The sequence below is a fragment of the Diplotaxodon limnothrissa genome, linkage group LG11 (genome assembly GCF_057381915.1).
Source record: "Diplotaxodon limnothrissa isolate DT_005_m linkage group LG11, D_limnothrissa_male_GT1.1, whole genome shotgun sequence".
In the NCBI taxonomy this organism is placed as follows: Eukaryota; Metazoa; Chordata; class Actinopteri; order Cichliformes; family Cichlidae; genus Diplotaxodon; species Diplotaxodon limnothrissa.
In genome coordinates, this window is record NC_140606.1 from 25692079 (window position 1) to 25714210 (window position 22132).

Here is a 22132-nt window from a genome sequence, read left to right on the forward strand (position 1 = left end):
AAGAGTGAGAGAAGGACAGAGCGGTGAAGATGAAGGCAATTTTGACTGCGTGATGGAGGTACAAGAAAGGGTGGCAGGCAATTTCAACAGGCAATTTTGACATTGAAATAGAAGCTCTGGGCAAAACATTCTCATATGAAATATGGATGCTCTTAGAGTTTCTGTGTGTGTGTGTGTCTGTGTATGTGTAGCCATGCTGGTAGTGCACAGGGGAAGCCTCAGCTCTATAATACATTAGTCTCTTTGGGGACATGCCCTAATTAATGGCTTGACCTCCTAACGGGTAGCCCCCTTCTGCGAGTTAACATTTAGCAGCGCACCCTCCGGAGTTAGACTCTGAAGCGCATTTAATAAAAGAAGTGACAGTGACATTAATGAGACAGTCGAGACAAGTACAGGGCTTCGTTTTATTTTCCAACAATTTATATTCAGATTTTTTTTCCTTTTTTACACGTCTCACCTCAGAAGCGAGCGAGAGAGACAAATAATACAAAGCAACATAGAATTAAACTAAACCAAGAGAACAATTTAGACCAAAAAAATGCATGCGCACACACACACACACACACACACACACACACACACACACACTCGCGCATGCACACACACACGCATACACAAACAAACAGGCGTCAAATACACTGATCCTGTTTCTGGTCAAAGGCAACTGACTCCTGCTGCAGACTGCTCTGTCTCCGTGTATTTACACAAACAGTCCGCCCGTTAACGACTGCAGGAGAGGATGTCACGCCTGCTTTATCCATCAGCTCCGTGTGTGGTTCTCAATCCGTCAGGGTGAGATTTGGTTAGAAGAAAAAGTTCCCGTGAAGCTCCCTGGTTGTTCTGTGGTAAATGAACTGTGATCACATTTTATTTATTTATTTAAATGTTTGTTTTTGTCAACACCGTGTGTGCCCGTTGATTAGTGAGTGTCCATCAGTGCCGCTGTCCCTTCGTCCTCAGTTGGACTTGGACCAGATCTTGCCGCTGCCTCGCAGCCTGGACAGAAAACAAATACAAAACTCAGCTGGTGTTTCTTTTTTTTATTTAAATAATTTGATGACTTACATGTTTACTTTCTGCTTGCTCTACTGAAGCAACAAATTACTGATGCAACCTGGGTGCAAATGTGTCTTTATGCTAAAATTCCCAACACCAGTATTTACAGTTTTGTTTTTTTCGCAGTGGCACTGATCACAGTGGATTTTCTTCTTCTGCATATTTCGGCAAAGAGCAGATTTCTAATAATAACAGCTGCAGTATCAGTCCCATCCTTTAAATAGCTTCATAAAGAAATGGTGTCAAAACTTGTTTTCATTTGAGGATTGAGGTTAAGCTATCATTAATTTGGATTTTAAAACACTGAGTGGATCTTCATTTGAATGATGTGTGGTGCTGAGTGATGGAAATTACAGGGCTCTATGCTTCGTCAAAATGTGACAGGCAGCCAGAAAATAATCACTGCTCTCTGTTTGACAAGAACAACATAAACAGCAGCCAAGCAAAGCATCTCGGCCGGTCACTGGAGGGGGGAAATGGTTCTTTCAGGAAGGAAACACGCGGGGCGTTTGTATATCCACTGACATTTTACAATCCAGGACAGATGTGAAATTAGCCACTGGTAATTAGGCCGGATGGAAGCAGAACAGAAAGAGAGTTCCTGATAGCGGGGTTATGGTACCGCTGCAAAACACTAATGTGCATCTGATAATAAAGCTACTTCATGCAGACACACGCTCTGCACAGACAAGCCACTTACAGCAGCAGCTGGCTTTTTACTGTTTATTAGAAAAATGGAAACACGGTGGTTCTCGGCTGAATTAACTTTTGCTCTCTACAAGAAACCCGGACTAATGGCTTTAATTTAGTGTTTGAAGTAGTCTTTATAGTTTCATGCTTATAAGTAGGGATATACGTATTTATGAAGCACCTTTCAAAAATCACAGTTACAAAGTGCTTCAAAGAACAAAAGGAGGTGCAGCGATAAAACAAACGTAATGGGAAAAACCTCCATATGAAGCTTTCTGTTCCAATTTTGTGACTTGTAAAAATGAATTTCTTATTTGGATGGGGGAGGGAAGAACCTCAACAACAGAAACTTCATTTAAAAGCGTACCAACCAATTTGAATAAAATGCGCTCAATCTGTAAAATATTTAGCCATGAAAACAATAAATGCAATTTCTATGCAAACTCCTGGTGGGTGCTTTTGTATAATAAAATAAATAAATATGAAAGCAGCTCACTCAAAATACTCTGCTGCCCGCTACGTGCAACCACTACAAACACAGCGGGACGCCACTCACCCTTTCACCTTTGAGCTCTTTTTGCCTGGTTGTCTCGGTTCCTGAGAGGAAGCGGGGTCTCGTGGCTCGGCGGGTTGGTCTGCGTCCTGATTGGAGGCGGCTCCAGCTGGAGCGGGGCCTGACGATGGAGACGCGGCGCTGGCCTTTAACGTCTTCTGTAGATTTGAGACCTGGTGGAGAAGTGAAGAGAGAGGGTAAAAACTGAAAATTAAAGGGACGAGCGTGGGTGTCCTCTTGTGTTAGTGACACCAGGAGGCCATGTCAAAAATATTTAGAACAACTGGTAACGTAAAACTCTTGTGTCTGGGCTGCTGTTGGTCCTTCAGCCTGCTGTGGAGAAGACAGCAGCCATAACAGACAAAGAACTTCTTTGTAGTGAAGTGAAACTGAGTTAAAAATGATTAAGACGGTCCACTGCAGCTGCTGTCTGTGTGTCTCGTGCTGATTGTTTGGTCTTTGATATTTTTCCCATCTTCTTTCCCCATTGCGCTGAACTCTGCTGTCCTGTTCAAGCCAAACTTTCAACCAATCAGCATTCTACCTACGTACAGCGTCACTGCTACATGTCTTTGTCGGCTGCACACCCAGAATGAAGAAAAGGATCTACACAAGCGGACAAACACACGTCAGGGAGCAGATCTTGTTTTTTTTGTGCATGTAAAAAGTTACAAAAACCAAACTCCACTCTAATTATCCTTTTATGGTCGCGTGCTGAATTTTGTAGGCTGGTGTACTGGCCGTGTTGGACACCAGAGTGTATGACCGTTTCTTTCTTTAGCGCCATTTCAATGATATAACAGTACAGGAGCTCAGAGATGGTCTGATTACAGAGTAGGAGATGCTGCAACAGCTTGAAAGCTTGCTTCCTACTTTAACTTCTTCTATTCCCATAACAGCACTGATGCTGAGAACATGCAAGTGACAACTGCAGTGTGTCAGGTGCACCTGAACCAAGAAGTGTCAACGATCACAGGACTGTGGTGACATCACAGTTGACGCACAAAAAACAAATGCTTAATAACAGGTTTTTCTTCCTCAGAAAACGTGTAGCTGAAAAGTCTCTTTTGTAGTTGAGGATTTTTTTCTTCCTGTTACTTATCTACATCACTGTAGATAAGAATGAACAACTGCCTCGGTCCCACATTAGTCTAAAGGGCCATATACAAACGGAAGCATTCGAGGGCTGCCGCGGAGTCCAAGCCTCGACTGACCGATTTATCACCTATCTAATGTTCGCTGACGATAGCGCCATTTTTGCCGAAGACGACACCGAGGCAACTCACATCCTCTATGACATCGCCCGGCACTCCAAACTGTACGGCCTCAAGGTTAACGCTGAGAAGACCAAAGTCCTGACCACCGACGGCTCACCAACGATCGTCCACCTTGATGGTGTGCAGATCAAACAAGTCCAACAATTTCAATATCTGGGGTCCCTCGTCGAGGAGAAGAAAGTGGCATCATCAGCGGAGATATGCTCCAGAATCGGGCAGGCGGCGGCAGCATTCGCTTCCCTGCGCTGGTGCGTCTGGAAGAAGAACAACATCTCATTGGCGACAAAGATCCGCCTTTACTGAACCCTGCCCATTCTACTTTACGGCGCAGAGACGTGGACAATGCTCAAACACGACCTGAGCAAGCTCAAAGTTTTCCAAATGCGTTGCCTTAGATGCATTCTCAGCGTTTCCCTTCGCGACCGTCATTCGAATGACACCATCCTCACCAGCTGCGGTAGCCAACCAACGATCGGCGACCTAATCCAGCGCCGCCGACTCCTTTGGTTTGGCCACATTTGTCGAATGGACCCGAGCCGCTACCCCCATGGCCTACTCTGGTTGACCCGCCCCACCGATTGGAGGGTGCATCGAAATGCACCAAAGAAGACATGGATGAAACAAATCCAGGATGATTTGAAGGCCCTTCGACTTGACCTCGAGCAGGCAAGAACCATCGCCTTAGATCGAAAAGCGTGGAAGATAATCGTTGGTCAAGCAAGAGAACCTGCGGCACCTACAGGAGCGTACTGGTTGCGCGGCAGACCACCGCCGCTGGTCGCCCGCTAAGGACAAGAAGATATACAAATGGATGTGATGGTGAGAGGCAATGGACAGTGAGTTCTTAGGCCTGACCAGGAGGTACCAAACCCCTCTCCTACGACAACCTATGACAGGCTCCAGTTCTCCCGACTCTTCAAGTGGGACAGGTGGAGAGAACCAAATTCAGAGACTTGTAGAGATGACTGCCGAAATGACCGCAACACAAGATGCTCATTTATCCTGAACCAGAACCTGTAACATCCACTAGCAACCAGCTGTAAACAATGGGATTCAGAGCGATTCAGCTGATAAATCAATCACTTTAAATTCGGGGAGAGGTTATCTGTGTCTTCTAAGGTAATGAAGAGCCCGTGGATGACTTCTGGAGGGAACAGCCTGCATTTAGAAGCTTTAAAGTAGATTTTGTATCAAAGGAAACTTATAAAAGCTTTTATGTTCCACTGATTGTAATAAGTTACCTTTAAATATCCACTCCTTGCCATCTTTTCACTTCTTCAAACATGCTTTGCTTTGTCACCTCAAACCAGATTACTTATGCTTTCAGTAATTCAATCAGTTTTCTTCATCTCTTCTTTTAGTGGAGTGATTTATTGGATGATTTGTTTTCTATAAGGTTGCAATTTGTTTTCTTGTTTCTTCTTTTCTTTGTTGTGCTATTTTATTATGTTTCTTCTTCTGCACTTAAATATAAAATGTTACATCTCGAGCAGTTTAACCGCATGTAATAATTGTCAGCACAGTGCACGGCAACACTGCAGTGTTGTTTACTTCTTCTGTTACTCTCTCTGCTTCCATAAACTGTATTTTAAAAGAGCCGAGTTCCCAATAAAGCAGTTCTCATTTACATACCTCTATTTTTCTCTTGTCAGACAACAGGACAAGCATGAAATAGTGACACAAACACGTCCCATTATACTGATGTTAAGCAGCCTTAACTGACAAGCCATTATCCGAGCTGCTGCACTGCTAAATCCTGATTTTATAACGACAATGATGTAACAAAACCACAATTCAGAAAAGTTAACGGCAATGTATAAGCTGCGATATTGTCCATATTTACATGTTAATCTCTCAGAGGAATGCGTTTAGTTAATCTTATGAAAACGCTGTTAACTTAAGCAGTCCGAGTCCACTCATGTGAACTGCAGGTAGAAGCAAGTTAAATTTAGGATGTTTTAAGACCTTTTCAAGAGAAAAAAAAAGAGACCAAGCATGGAAAGAGAATACACATTCATTCATTTTTGGCACGTTATCCATGGTTGTCTGTCTCTATGTGTTGACCCTGTGACAGACATCCTGTGGTGACCTGTCTAGGTCGTTCCTCGCCTCTTGCCCCGTGACAGCTGGGATAGGCTCCAGCGCCCCTCATAACCCTGATGGTGTCAACGGGAATAGAGATTATTCCCACTGCCACCGATACATACAGGGTGTATGAGAAAGAATTATCGTGGTTTATTTATCGTATTGACGCATGCTGTGAGTCCAGAGGGGCAACACATCGAACACTTGTGAACATTGTTTATATTTTGTATGTAAAGCTTTTATCAAACTAATTTTCCTATCGTTGCATGAACTGTTTTCTATAGATATAAGAACAGCCTCATATAAAGCAGCCACATCTAAATATGCAGCAGTGGCAGAAACAGTGGTGTTGTCTCATCCATACTAAAGTCAACACTTTCAAAGGTCATCTTATAGTTAAAGTACACTGAGAACACTTTCACTTTAAGAACACTTTGAGGGCTTGATGCAGCTTAACTCTTTGTGAGCAAACGAACGCTTGTAAAAGGGTACGTCTGTGCCAAGAGAGCGGCTCGCTGGCACGACGAAAGCGAAGAAATGTTGATTTGGTAAGTAATTCCTAATTGGGGAGACTGGCCAGGTTTCAGAGTATGGACAGATGTGAAAGGGGAGTGGCAAATGTCACCCAGCGGGTCAACAGAAGGTCAAAAATTCAATCCCGGGCTCTTCCATTTCACCTGTTGAAGTGTCCTTGGACAAGACACTAAAGCCCAGACTGCCACATACAGTCAGATGATGTGTTTTATGATTAGAAAGCTCTCAAAGCCTCTGCTGCTTGAATGTAGTTTTAATGTAAAAGGGATTTGAGTGCTCAGATGGAGTAAAGGAGTACTATGTTATTATTGGTCCATTTACATATGACACATGTACAGTTTGTTTAGTGAACATGTAAAACTATTCTAGTTACCCCCAATGAGTCTGCAAATATCTGTAAGTCTACATTAAAACAACAGTGAGGTACCTACATGAATACAAAAACATGTTTGCGTAGCTGCATCTGTTCCTGTTCACACTGCCCATGAATGCCTTTGAAAGTCCCCTCTCACTTTTCCATGCAAATTTGCAGTGAAAAGTTTACGTGAGGCTTCGGCCCCTTTTCCACAGACAGGACTTTAACCTTGCTGAGCTGCTCTCTTGCACGGAGAGGGAGTTTTGTACTAAGACAGCTTTAACCTTGGAAGATGCCCACTTGATTTGTCAAGCTCGAGCTAGTTGGAGCAATCACACATCATCAGTGAATTTACTGTCTAAATCTGGCATGAATACTAATAATAGAGGGGTGTGTCAGTGCCTGTGTGACTGACAGCATCTAGCAGGCTGCCTGAGTGTTGATGAAGGGAACATGAGAAAAGTAAACAAACTTGCACCGTGGCTTCATGTCAGTCAATTTAATGCAAATCTCGAAAAAATGTAAAATAAAAATGCATTCATTATCTTTTCTATTTTTTAACCCCACCAAGCAATTCACAGAGCTGCGCTAACAGAGAATAAAAATGTTTAGTTTAACATCAGCTGGACATTTAAGGGACTGCAGGTTTTTACTGACACAAAGTGCATTAGAAAAGAAATCACTTTAAATGGCTGTTATGAAATTGTTAATCGCATTCCCACTGATTACAGACTGATTACAGAAATGAGGTTGCAAATAACGAAATATGCAGTCAGGGTGAAACTAGAATACCACAAATGGCTGGTAGGGAAAAAAGGGGAGATAGTAGCCAAGCGGAAAAGAGACAGAACTGAAGACTGAAGGGAGGAAGGACTTACTTCTGTTTCCACTTGGACTTTGACCTTTAACTGGCTCTCTCTGTATTGGTTTGCCCTCGAGACTTGCTCCTCAATACCACACAGAACTGCCTCACAACCTGCACACCTGAGAGAGAACAAAAGCACGGAGTAAGAAAAACAGATAATTGAGACATAAATCTAAAGTGTGTCCACAGACACTTAGAGGTGATACTGACCACTCCTGCAGCGTGTTGATTATGTTTGGCAGCTCATTAGGGCCGAGGTCGCGACCCACGCTGCAGTCTACCTCCACCTGCTGGTTCCTCTGATCCAGTTTCCCCTGGATGATGTCGCAGTAAACAGCTTCAATCAGCAGGTCCTCGAGTTCCCGCACGTTCTTCAAATCGAGCTGTTGCAGGAGCAGCGAGTACGGCAGGCACTGAGGGGAAAATAAAGAGAAGAGGAAAGTGTAGGTAAGCAGGCAGCTAATTTGATTCCACTTCAGTGCTCTGATGGAAAATGACTAAAAAAAAATGTTACAGTGAAAACGCTCATTTGTGTAAATGTCACTGCCAGAGGAAGATGAAAGGAGCTTAAATCTTTACAATCCTTCACTGGGCAATTAGTGAGTTCAAACCCACATGTAGGGAGAGTGGTGACACATTAAGGAGAAAAACAAGGGGGCAGGAGTGAAAAGAGGGATGTTAACGGACACAGATATTAAGTTAGAGGAGGAAGAAAAAAAAAAGACAGCACTGGTGAGAATAATGAATCTATTATTTATCAGGAGCAGAGAAAAGAAAAGGGCACAAGGAGAGGTGCAGGACAGTGGAGAGATGCTGTAACAAACCACATAAGATGAATACTTTATCGTGGACATGGAGTGCTGTCACTGAAATTTCAAATGACACGAAGGGTACAAGTTGTGCTGGTAACTTTTCTTGAGAAATTAAGAGGCTCGTCTGTTGTTTTCCTCCAAATTTAGCTGATATATTTACAGCCACAAGCTTAGGATCACAGCCAACCTCACACGAGTGTTAAAAAGAAAAAGAGAAAAAAAAAAATCTGATTATGAGCCCGAGGAAAATAGCAAAGCCATCTAAAAGCAGAATTGCCCACATATCATTTATATCAGGGCTTGCTTTATGACGCCTGCAGCAAATTTATTTTCTAAGATTGAGACAAAGAAAACAAAAATCAATACAACACCACAGCTCATCTGCACTTTTATGTAAAACCTGGACGAGAGAATAATGGACCTGTACCTTGAGGTTGGAAGCCAAGCTGATGATTGACAGATGACGGAGTTTGTTTCTCTGTGCCGGGGTCAGCTCGGGAAGTGAGGCTGCTCTCTCTGCAGCAGCAGACGAGAATAATAATACACAAAAAAACAAATAGAAACACAATGGGAAACATTTACCAGAACAGTGTGTAAGTGTTACTTTACAGAGGGTCAAACAGCCACACATAATAGAAGCAAAACTTATTACTATGAGGTGTAATGTAACACAGCAAGGTGAAGGTGAGTGTGGAGCTGTTTAAGCAGTCAGAGAACAGAGTCGGGAGGAAGTCCATTTCCTGCAACTGTGCCTCCTGCTGACTCGCTACCCTGGTGACAGGACTCACGCCCCCTGAGACGGCAGCTCTGACAGCTCCTCTAAGGGATCCACTACACAGCTCTATGAAAGTAAATGTGCTCCCTGGCGGCAAGTCTCAAAAGGGAAAGAACAATAAAGTAGGCTACAATCTTTTTTTCCAGGCTATTGGTTGATCTTCAGTACATAATTAGTCATAATTAGGATTCCACTTCTACTTGAAGCTTCCTGGTGTGTTACGCAGAAAGCAATTTAAGTTGGAAAAGATTTGTTTACAGTCTGTTTGTGACACAGACAATCATCAGTCTAAATAGGCTCCAGCAATTTTTATCCATGAACCACCTGCCTGCAGCATTTCAGGTGAGGGTGTTTAAAGCCTCTGTGTTAAGGTGCCTGCCTTGAAGCAAAGAAATACGGCTCATAATAAAAGAGTTGCAGGGCCACCCTATTACTTATTTACATTGTGCTGCCGCTGCAATACCTTTGTAGTCGCAGTAGGTTCCATAGGCAAAGAGGTTCAGGAGCTGGTACACCGGTGCATGAGGACCATTCTCCAGCTGTGGTTTGGAGAGAAGATGAAAGAGAAAATGATGTGGCAGAATATTGTAAGTAATGAGACTCTCTACGTAAGAGCTATTCAACGGCATTTTATCCATGGACAGAGCAGAGGTGTTTCTGTGAGTCAGTAAAAAAGAAAGAAACACAAAAAAAGACCTGACGGGTATATTCAAATGTGTTAGGACTATTCTGCATTCATACCAGGCTCCAAAATCCATCTCTGGCGATCTGTGGGTCATTCCATCTCAGTTTATAATAAAAAAAAGAAGTTCCCACATGACAGTTTCACAGTTTTGCCTGAAAAGATTCCAGGTAAAGATGCACTATTTAGCAGGAATTATGCTGGATTTCAGCTCCCTAGTGACATTAATTTTTGCAGAAAAAATACTTTAAGTTATGAAAGGTTTTAGATGTTTTATAGCATAATTTTTGAGCGGCAACTTTAAAATTCTAGAAAATTACTTGAGCTGTGTCCTTCAAATATTTCAGAGTAAATATCTGGTGCTGACTCTCTGACTCTCAGGAGTGAAGCTCAGGTTAACAAAGAATGATGGATGTTTGAAGCATCATAAATATTTGGATGCCTAATCGCTTTCAATTTGGAGTCCTGAAGAAACTGCAAGTTCACGTAGGGATAAGTAGGGGCTTATATTTTCTTTATAGCTTCTCATATACAAGACACAAAATATTCTTTAAATCAGTCCAGATCAGCTGAATAGTTTCACTGATATTCAAGCTTGAATATGGAAAACAAAACCACATTTTCATTCAACTTCACTGTGATATTTCCCAGGTATGACCCGATGTACCAAATCTAAATTACCTTTTTTGAAAGAGGACATTTCTGCTAATAACATATCAAAATTTGTCCCAGTATGAATTTTGAAATACTCATCTTTATGTATGGCAGTTGAGGATTATAATAAATTCAAATATTTCTAAAATTTACTGGATCTAAGACAAAGGGCCTAAATTTCACCCGCTGCCTTTCATTTTTAATAGCCGAGATAAAATTTGAGAGATTGTCCTTATCAGATTATTGGCTACAGAGATACTCGGGCTTCAAAAGTGCATTTTAACATTCTTATTTAAGTATTTCCAAGATATAATTTTCAATCACTTGATCATAAAGTCTCAGTAATTCAGCTAATGACATTTTTTTTCAAAGAAATTATAAATACTACACCAACAGCATTTAATTCATTTGAAGAAATATAATATAACACCACATGCATTCACATGCATGAATTCTGCTACCTGTATAGCTTGCATCATCAACGTTAATGAAACAAGTTATCTTCAATAGCAGAATGTAACTAAAAGTTGAATTCCTTCATGGAAGTCTCAGCCTTTTTATGTCATCCTCCTTAATTACATATCTGCATCCAGTGTACCAGGAACTCCTGCCTGTAATCATGTGCTTATGGTACTGAGCACACATCCTCTCTTCTTGGCTAGAAAAAAAACTTCCTGCTGGGCCCTGAAGGTGCATAAATTAAATTAAAACATGTTGCTCGGCTTCTGAAACAATCTTTGGCTCCCGTACATAAATTTAAGAGTGTCAAAAAAAAAAAAAAAAGAAAACACCTCATACTGAGAAAATGAGACAGAAAACCATCACAAATTTTGATATATTATTAACAGAAACCTTCTCTTTCTAAAAAAGGTAATTTGGATTTTGGTACATGGAGGCATACCTGGGGAATGTCACACTGAAGTTGGATGAAAATGTGTTTTTTTTCCCTCTCCACCTATACTGAAGCTTGAACATCAGTGAAACCATTCACCCGATCTTTTAAAGAATATTATATGCCTTGTGTATGAGAAGCTATAAACAAATTATCAGCCCTCTACTCTCCCCTTCCAGAATTTGTAGTTTCTACAAGCCTTCAAATCTGCTGTCAGAGATTAGACATCCAAGTATTTATGACACTTCAAGCTGCCATCATTCTATGTTAATTTAAGCTACACCCCCGACAGTCCATATTAATATCGTCATGGTACCAGATATTTCCTCTGAAAAATCTAGCTCAAGTAATTTTCTAGATAAATGAACTTTAAAATATCCCCTCAAAAAAAGATGCCAGAAAAACGTCTGACAGCAGGGACCTGAAATTTAGCATAATTCCTATTAAGAGACTATCTTTGCCCTGGCAAATCTGAGATGGTCAGGTGGGAGGCATATGATGAACTGACACAGAATGACCCCCGTCTAATATTTCCTGGTCCTTAACATTTAAATAGTAATCACATCCATCCATTTCCTCACCAGGGTTTTTTCTTGGCTCAGAGTTGGCCTTAGGCGGGTGACTACACACAGCATGATAAGGAAGATCGCCTGGTACAGTTACCTTATACCTTATGTGGCCATTTAATAAACAAACGTGTCAATTATATTTTAATTAATAAAAACCTGGCTAAAACATGCATGTTAAACAGTCGGGTACTAACATAGTGCTTTTCTACTAAATCTGATCACTCTTTGCTACTCCAAGCCTCATCCACCTGAAACACACACATTCATACAAGTGCTTTCATCGTTCACACACTTACACTCTGATGGATGAGGGCAACTCTGCAGTCAGTTTCTTGCCCAAGGATACTTTGACAGGCAGGTTAAAGGAGACAGGGATCGAACCACTAGCAATTAGCAGACAACCTGCGCTACCTCCTGATGCACAGCTTCCCCATGGTTTAAAAAAAATATTTTAATATAACTTTTTAAAAAAAAAAAAGAAAGAGGGCAGGTGAAATTCTTCTTTGCTAATGTCCAGCTGCTCTATTGCAGAAATCCTATTCCATTTCAAACCATTTTCCCTGTCCTTATAAATAACTGGAGTCCATCTATTAAATTTAACAGAAATTATAGGGGGGAAAGGAATGACCGCAGTGGCCCTTCGTCTGACTTCTGTAATTGCCTACGTCGATTTGAGTGTTGTGCATGTCTGGAAAGTAGCTAAGAGGAAAGGAAAATATTCACTGCTGTTAAAAATACAAATATTGTCTGATGAAAAGAGAACACTTGTCTTTGTCCTGCCAGAGGAAAATCACAATAGAACTGAATAAACTCACACAGGATGTTTGGAATAGATTATTGTGTAAATAGATGCACAGTTAAAAAACAGTGAGGGGAAAAAACACAGAGGTAAATATTTGTGTAGGCTGTTGTATTGTTGCTCTTCTGTCTAAACTGACTCCAAACCGACATTTTTAATTTCCTGTGGTATTTATCACTTTGTCTGAACTGTTCAGAAATCTCAACTTTAGCTTTTTTCTCTTGTCTTTTTATTGCAATCTGTTAGTTAAAATGTCCTCTGCTATATTTCTTTAGGACTGCTTGTCTTCATTTTTTTTCACCTTGGTATGGTTCTTTATTAAATAAGGACAAATGCAATTTATCTGTTTAGCTCCTAAAAAAGGGTGTCTCAAATCCTTAGCAAATATTCCCGCTGGTCTGGCTTTTTCTCCATCCTTTTCACGGCTTAACTTAAGTAATGGATGAATGTTTCTGCTAAATCACACTCTCCTTTAAAAGCAGCATTTCACTTCAAAAACAGGGTATTAGCTGTGTGTATGTAACGTGTTATCCTGCACTTTATGGTGCCTTCAGGAGCTCGATGCTTATTATGTGTTGTTGTGTTGATCGGAGGGTGAGTTCTGATTTCAGTCACTGGAACATAACTGTGGTGTTTTTCCACTTGCACGGATGGCAAATGTGATTCAGTTTGTAAACACTTGCAATCATACTACACACAAGCTGTGCAGCCACTGGTTTGGCTGATCAGCTTCTTCTTGTATTCATTAAAGGACATTTTTGTAATTTCCCTCTGCAGTTTTTAACTTAAACTCTCACCACCAGGGGGCAGCATTAAGACAGGAAGGTCTGCCATTTACCTGGCCAAAACTGTAAATAAGACTGTGCTTAATCATTTTCTGGTTAAGTGATTAAGCTTAAAGGTTATAGTGACTTACTGCATAATCTTGTGGGACCAGCTTGGCTCTAGTTCATCTTCAGTTTATATATCTTCAGGAAATTGACTTGTTAAGTATGACATCATTATCACTTCAGGATCCAAAAGCTCCTTCAGGTCCAAAAAGCAAACAAGCACTGAGGCACCACTGAGTTAAAAATGGTGCAAATTCTTTCAGCTCCAATAAAATTATCAGTGTGGTTGTTCTCTGTGGTGTTGTTGGTATCTTTAGTTAGTTTTGGAAGAATTTATTGATGGTGCATTTAAACACAAGACTTAACTAATAATGATTTTCATTCATGCCAGGACTGACAATATCCCAAAGGGCAGAGTGTGTGGATAAAGCGTGAGGAAAGAGCATTTACCTCTCTGACATTAGGCAGCTCCAAGATGTCAGAGAAAACATAGAGGCCTGGGGTCTCCAGCAGAGAGCTGACAGCCTGGGCCAGTGCTGAGCCTGACAGAGACAGGAGCTGCTCCACCTCCATCTGATGCCGGGAGGACACAGGTACCAGAAACACAGTTAGCAGGTTAGACGAGACAAGGATACTACAGAGACAAGGATGAGCTGCAGAGCAATCACGATAAGAATCAAAGAGATATCCTCTCTTATTGCCTTAGCTCTGCCACTTTATTAAAGCCCTCTGGGGACATCATATCAAAATCTTTGAAAAACACAAGAACAAGAACTACAATGGTCTATTAATGAAGCCTCAGACCTAGGGCTGGGCGATATGACCCAAAATTCATATCTCGATATTTTTTAGCTGGATGGCGATATAAGATATATATCTCGATTTTTTTTTTAAGCCATAAAGTAAGAACAAAAAGAGAGTTCTTAGTCAAAGCTGTGTCCCAGATGTCACACAGGCACTTTTATTAACATACAGCACAGATGTACATGAAAAATTACTCAAAATTAAATTATGAGCATTCATTAAATAATAATGCTCCATAAATAAAAGAAAACAAGGTTGTTTTTGTGCTAAACAAAGAGCTCACAATTGTGCAGTCAAAATGTAAACTAAAAGACGCTGAGCGTAATAACAAAGACAGACAGATTTCACAGCTGCTCTGTTCCCAAGTTTTACTGTGTGACTGATAGCCTGGAGTTTGAAATCCGCTTCATAACCACGTCTCTTACAGGTGCCATTTATGGTCCTTATACACACACAATACGGTAATATTACGTTGATGCACAGTACATATCACTCCGCGAAGCTCCTCGGTAGCCGTAATGCGCCGACAATCTATCAAGCGGTGCAGCTCCGTAGCTTACCAAAGTCGTACTCAAACATTTTTGACAGATTGCTGAGCGCCGTGTACCACATAAAATCAGTTCGCGGCCATCAAGCACAACCAGAATTCATACATAAGGCGCGCTATCAACTTTTGAGAGAATGAAAGGATTTTAGGGTTAGCGCTGTTAGCTCGTTAGCATGTTTAGCTCGTTAGCACGTTGACGCCGTCCAGCCCCACGCATGGGGCGATGCGCAGTAACTCGTTAACGGAGATTTGCCGTGTCCGTCTTGTCGCTGCCTGCATGTGAAGCGATGGGGGAGGAGGGGGAGTTGTCTTCAGTGAAGGCGAGGCGGAGTAACGTTGCGTAGAGACAAAAGTGGACGAAAGAGAGGCAAACTTGCGGCTCCACAACTATAATTATAACGTAACATAGACTATATCGATATAAAGGATATTGTCACATCTTATATCTCGTATAAAAATATATCGATATGTTTTAAAAACTCGATATATCGCCCAGCTCTACTCAGACCCCACAGCATCTGCGTGCAATGCCATGCCCTTGTCAAACCTTGCAGCCACTCGTCACTTGTTGAAAATATATCTATATAAATGAACAATACTCACTCTAATTTAATGTCCAACAGCCAAGGGCTCTTGACCAAAGCACTTAACCCTCAAACTGCCTGGAGAGCTCCTCAGACACTGAAAGAGCAGCTTAACTGGGCAGTACCAAAGCAGGCAACAAGTGAAACGAATGTGAAGCAGGGCATGTATATTCATCAGCCCACTCCCTCAATAGAAATACGATGCAAATGCACTTTGGGCTGAAGGCAGCACCAGAATAATTACCTAAGTACTGACATGAATCTATCTGCGCCTCAAGCAGACACTTAAAATCTGGAAAGAAAACAAACAACCTAATAAACATCCAGGACCATACCCCAATCTAACCCGTCATATTTAATGTTTTCTTTACATTCTCTAGTTATAAAAATCTAAATGTATGCCAGTTTGATCCCACTTCCTCCTGATTCAAATGAGCCTCAACTGAGCAACTGATGGGATATTTTAAGATCTTAATCCCAGTAGACACATCCTGGGACACAAGGGAAGTTGGTATTACAGATGCATGATTAAATTATTGCAGTTGCATCATACTGGCATCATTACCTTAGGCCACTTCCTAAAATTTATGCAACAGTGTCTGGATACCCATTGTGGTGCTAATACTACTCTGCCTGCTTCTGCTGATGGCACCAATATAGTATCTTATCCCCATAAATTGGACACATTTAGATGCACATTTTCTGTATGTCGCCCCATCGCATCATCATTGAGGAGGTCCAAAGTGCACATTCCCAGATGAGCTGAAAAGGTGAGTGGACATGCGATTTAATCAAACAAGTTAACCTACACCGTGCTAAAGAAACACCGCCTCTCGTACTTTCAGGGCTTTCTAAAAGTCAAATCAAGCTCGAAGTGTGAGGCTGAACTGGATCCATCTGTATACCTCAACTGAATTTAAAAGATGGCCAAAACTGGCTGCATATCAGTGAGAGGTGGCATGAGGAATTTGTTGATCTGCTCAATATGAGAGATGCAGCTGTCCAGACACAAGATACTGTGATATAATAAACATGAATAAAACAGAAAAAACCCCACTGTCATTCATGAATAAATTTAAATGGACAGACAGCTGCAAATTAAGATACGTGGTTTTAACAAAGACCTTAGGTAATGCCTGTATTATTCTTTTTAACAACGTATCCTTAATTTTGCCTATTCATTTACTTTAATTGTGTATTAATGTTAATACAATGTCCCTGTCCTACCATATTCAGGCATTACAAGTCCTACTCAAAACATTCAGTTCTTTAGCTATTGTTATTGCTGAGAGGAGCTCTATATTTGGACAGCTAGAAAATCAAAGTGACTAAGACAGTTTATTAAATAATAAAAAGTCTATACTGCAAGCAGAAGAAATACAAAATTGAATTTTGGAGCTGCAAGCTTCCACTGTTTTCTAATACCCCGAACTCACTAAACAGCTCCCTGTGCTATAGACTTTGCATCGCAACCAAGACACATGCTGAAGGTCACTGCAAACCACTGCTAAGGCTTGAGTTTTTGTTTTGACACTTCACATAGTCAGCTTCTTATTAAATGCTGAGGCAAACTGAGCCATAAAAACACAGAGGTTACAGCCTGTGCAAATACTAAAAACCTAAAACAAAGAACAGAAGCTTAAATCATTTTAAAGCTACTTAAAGGAAAATAACTGATGAGATGTTTGGTTCTAGATTAACTAAGACCATATGGACAGAGGACAGAAATTATCACGATGTGACAATAAAGTTGCTTGTTTTGGTTAGGTGGGGTTTGTGTCCTCTTTACCTTTCTGCAGGCAACTTTGGGAGCTGCATATGTTTTATGTTTGACTGCTGTCTAGACCAGGGTCACTGCATATAAACACATTGATTTGTGTCATTTTAACAGCATTTTTGAGCCCTCATAATCTCTTAAGTACAGGAGGAGCTGTAGCATGAAATTTTCTGGGCTGAAAAACAAATTTAACATCGAGTGAAGAACTGCAACCAAATTAACTTTACACCCACTCCAAGTGTCACCATCTAAGGCTAAAATCAATTTTTTGTTTAGCACAGTTTCTTCTGTAACCAACTTTGAGGATCATCATGGGATATATCACTGTTCAAATAACTAAACTGTATCAATGTAATGTCTATCACATAGAATAACAGAAACAAACACTGGTACCCAGAAAGAAACTTCAGGAAGTGCATTTTGGATAAACTCTCAAGGGTTATACCACTGTGTAAGCTATCTGGCTGGTGAAAACAAGCTATGAAAGCTATATACCTACATTTTGGTACCAGATTCATTTTTAGATGCTACTCAAACTACATGCTTTATGTCAGTGCAAATTTTCACCCACTGAGGGCTTGAAAAAAAGACTTTTTCATAGTGTGAAGGTAAATTTAGCATATGTTCTTAGAATATTGAATGGTCATTAATAAAAAAGAATCTGTTTATTCGGAGAGGCTCAGGTGGGAGACACTCACTGAATTTATCGTTGAATGACCCACCAACCTGATTAGCATGTTTGCTGTTTCTCAATGCTAATGTTTTCTTTCTACCCTTTCCCCAACCAGTAGAGACAGATGGCAGCCCTCACTGAACCAGTCTGGTTCTCTCTGAGGTTTCTTCCTGCTAATAAGACCCCCTACTGTGCTTGCTCAAATGAAAATTGTTATGCTTTACTTTAAACTACCGTATTTTCCGCACTATAAGGCGCACTTAAAATCCTTTAACTTTCTCAAAAATTGACAGTGCGCCTTATGTATGAATTCTGGTTGTGCTTACGGACCTCGAACCGATTTTATGTGGTACACAGTGCTCAAAAATCTGTCAAAAAATGTTTTAGAATGACTTAAGCTACGAAGCCGCACAGCTTGATGGATTGTTGGAGCATTATGGCTACCATAGTCAGTAGCCTCGCAGAGTAATCTGGGTACAAAACTCCGTCCGCATCAGGTCCCAAAGTCAGACGAACACTGCAGCATCACCGAGAGTTATAAACTGTCTAAATTCTTTCCTCTGTAATAAAATGATCAGTGTTGTTGCTTTACCGGGTGTAACAGTTAAGTTTAACATCCAGGCATCCATGAAAACAGAATTTATTACATTTAACGGAGTTAGAAATTATCAGGAAGTTAGCTCGCTAGTTTCCACCTAAACAAGATATACCATGTTCTGACAGAGAGATTTCTGAAAAAATTAAAATGTACAGCTCTGCTATCACTTCCAACATAAGTGAAGACAGAAAACTAAACAGCAGTGACGTTTGTAGCGTTACTGAAGTTGGGCTAGATGGTATATAATGATGTGCTACATGATCGCTAGCGGCACAGCTATGCTAGCATAACATAAACAGTAAAGCTGGAATGCTAACGCTTGTTTCGCTTAATGCGCCTTATAATCCGGTGCGCCTATGTATGGAAGCAGACCCGTTCATCGACAGTGCACCTTATAATCCAGTGCGTCTTATGGTCCGAAAAATATGGTAGTTACTATTCTGAAATCCCCTGAGATTACTTGTGTTATAATTTTAGTAAGTAAGTAAGTAAACTTTATTTATTAAGCGCTTTTCGCAGACAGGCAATCACAAAGCGCTGTACACAAATATTAAAATATTAAAATAAACAATAAAATCAATAGACATTATATACAATGTAAAAGATCAAATGTAAATAATGTAAAAAAAATAAAATAAAATAAAATATGTAGATCAACAAAAGGCTTGTTTGAACAGAAGAGTTTTTAACTGTTTTTTAAAAACAGTTAAAAACAGTTTTGTAGCATTTTAAGTATCATCTACGTATCAAATCTGTGAGAGTTAAAACACTAGTAGACTATTTAGAAGTAAGGCCATAACTATTAGTCTGTCAATTGGCTTCATTTGTTCGGAATATGAAAATTAAAGATTAACCAACTGTGGAATTATGGGCCCATATTGGTGGTAATTATCATTATTATCTCATTTTGAATTTGATAGTAGCAACACGTCTCAAAAAAGTTCTTCTTTTTCATAGTGTTCCAAATGTTTTCAGTCAGCAAAAGAGCTGGATTGCAGGCAGTCCAGTTCAGCACCCGGACCAGGAAGTCACGCTGTTTTCATAGCAGCGGTATGCAGTTTCACATTGTCTTACTGATTTATGGAAGGACTTTTTTGAAGAAAAAAAAAAAAGCCAGATAATCCCTCTCCTCTTTAGTCAAGAGGATACAGTGTCCACGTTTTGCAAAAAGAATTTCAATTCATATGACCTCAGAACAGTTTTCTATTTGCCTCAGTCCCTTTTCAATGAGCTGTGACCCAGAGAAGATGAGGTTTCTGGATCATGTTCACATATGGATTATTATTTGCATAATAGAGCTTTAATCTGCATTTGTGGATGTGATGTTGAAGTGTGTTAAAAGACAGTAATATCAACAAGTGTTCCTGAACCCATGCAGTGATTTTCAGAATAACATAATCCTGTCTGTTTTTAATGCAGTGTTGCTTGAGGGGCTAAATTGCAATGGCATCCAATAGTGATTGTCGACATTGTCCCTTGGGCACTTTGAATCATTTAATATTGTTGTGGACTGCAGACGATGAGATACTCAAAGTCTTAACAACTTTATTATCGAGGTACATTACTCCGAAACTATTCTCCAATTTGTAGATGCAGTTTTTGTTTTTTGGCAACAGATCATGTTACTGACTTTTTGCCAATTAATCCAATTAGTTACAAAATGTTCCTCCATCTGTTTCTTCTTCATACTGCTTACTTTTTTAACCTTTAATTGCTCCCAAACCAAATTTATGGAAACATGTTTCTGACATGAAATTAAAAATGAACGGATATTTTTCATAAAACAGTGTCTCCATGTGAATAAAATCTGGGTTTGTGAGATTTTAAAATCATTCCATTCTGTTTTTAGTCACATTTTACACAATGTTGGAAGTGAGTTTGTGCTTGCCAATACACTGATATTCCCTTAATAAGGCTAATACTAGCGCTTACTAATATTCACTTCATGTTTATCAGTGTACCCTTGAGAAACTGTCGTTCACACTCTACCAGAGATAAGGGTGACACCTTCAAATAGCTTGTTTAGTCAAACAAGCAGTGTACCCCACAAATTATATTTAAAGTGTTATAAATACCTCTGGGAACTAAACCATTTTTGTCATGTTTGTTTTATGGATATATTTAAATTGACTGTTCTGCATGAAAAAGGAGCACAAATACATTTTAGCACTAATTGACATTCATAAATAAGAGCCTTCTTTGCTGACAGTTTTCGGTCAAAGTCACAAATAAATCTGCAACTTTTCAGGTCATTAATACAATACTGTTTGAATCAACTTGTGTGCATAAAGTTTGCATTTAAATATGAAACTACTTCAAGCAAAGTTCCTTCACCACTTGGAAGCCACCTTGAAACCTATCCGTGCGTATATTTCCAAGCATTATCTATAATTATTTGTAATTTAATTGTTCAGCAGCACAAAAGCTGCATCTACAGAGCAAGCAGTCAACCTGACTGCTTTAAAATGGCAGACTTTGCCCAGAAATTGGGTCTTTAAAAAATTATTGTTTCCTTGCTTCAAGTTTTACTTCTATCACCATGTTAATTTTGTTACATTCTTTGTTAAAATTAAATTAATATTCGTCTTTCAAGTCTAAAGCAGTAAACAGAAACGTCTCTGTCATTCTGTACTGATTCAAGATCTCAATTTTAAACTTGTTAATATTAAATAACAATAACAACAACAACAACAATAATAATAATAATAATAATAATAATAATAATGATGATGATGATGATGATGATCTATTTATTCAAACAAAAATCAACCAAAACATAAAGTGGCGCTTACAGAGACTTAAAGGGTCATGTGTTGTCCTGAAGTAAGTAGTTAAATTTAGGGTGCACTGATATTAAGCTTATATGCTTACCCGGGGCGAAACATCAAATCAGCTGTCAGACAAAGTGCTAAAGATACACATTATAACTGTAGTTTTGGGTAGCTGCCCGACTTTAAGCTCACTGTTTACGTAAACATTACCTATTATTCAAGCTCAATGTGTCATGCTAGCTCGGCTGCTAGCGGCTAATTAGCCGCCGACAGGCTTCATCTAACCGCTGACTTCAGGCCTCAGTCCATTTTAAGGCTTTATATTGACTTCAAACATGCCACCATCGTATTCAGATAGCCAATAAACTACATATGCATTGAAATATTAAAACAAAAATGGTAAAACGCGGATTAGCGTGTTAAAATTTACCTTGTTGTGTTGGTTTCTGGCAGACAGTTTCCCTTTCGAGCGCTCAGTTCCGCTACAACAAAGTGACGTAATCCGTGATTGGACAGCCGCTCAAAGCAGGCGGGACAAAGCCAGCTGTCAATCACGATTTGTTACAGCGGATTAGAGAGGAGAGCACCACTTAGCGGCGACTGGGTATACTCCACGCAAATGTTAGCGGACTGTACCGAGTGTCAATGTTCTCATGAACAGCAGTCAGTGATGAAATGCTTCTTCCTGCTAAACACAAAGCCAAATAAAACAGTTAGCATGCTTTCAACTTAGGAACATAAATATGAAAAAAAGGCCTCAACTGTTTATTATCTTCAATAACCTTTACTAATATTTATTTTCTCTTTAATATTACTCTACATCTCCCAAAGTCTATGTATGTATTTCAGAGGGAAACTCAAGACAAGCATGATATCTTTATCTTCTTATTTTGGCTGCTCCCTTTAGGGATCGCTACAGTGGATCATCTGCTAGCTCCTAGCATCCT

General features: G+C 40.0%; 1 protein-coding gene across 2 annotated transcripts; it reads right to left on the reverse strand.

The window, feature by feature from the left end:
- Positions 1-401: 401 nt before the first annotated feature.
- cops7a (COP9 constitutive photomorphogenic homolog subunit 7A) lies at positions 402-21666 on the reverse strand. 2 transcript variants are annotated; one of them, XM_085365461.1, is made up of 8 exons: positions 21616-21666; positions 13882-14004; positions 9469-9544; positions 8658-8746; positions 7629-7831; positions 7432-7537; positions 2314-2475; positions 402-999 (listed from the first exon to the last, which is right to left on the reverse strand). In XM_085365461.1, exons 2-8 carry the CDS (start codon positions 14002-14004, stop codon positions 937-939), a joined length of 822 nt encoding a protein of 273 aa, XP_085221587.1. In that variant the 5' UTR covers positions 21616-21666; the 3' UTR covers positions 402-936. The 2 variants fall into 2 exon arrangements, with proteins under 2 accessions (XP_085221587.1, XP_085221588.1); XM_085365462.1 differs by having other exon boundaries at positions 2306-2475.
- Positions 21667-22132: the final 466 nt, after the last annotated feature.

What these genes read in the sequence shown, in the direction of transcription:
- cops7a (XM_085365461.1), bottom strand. Translation starts at nt 14,004, where the DNA reads ATGGAGGTGGAGCAGCTCCTGTCTCTGTCAGGCTCAGCACTGGCCCAG. An exon ending in AAGTCCAAGTGGAAACAGAA is followed by an intron (nt 2,476 to 7,431) that starts GTAAGTCCTTCC and finishes CTTCTCCACCAG; the next exon opens with GTCTCAAATCTACAGAAGAC. An exon ending in CAGGCAAAAAGAGCTCAAAG is followed by an intron (nt 1,000 to 2,313) that starts GTGAAAGGGTGA and finishes TTTTCTGTCCAG; the next exon opens with GCTGCGAGGCAGCGGCAAGA.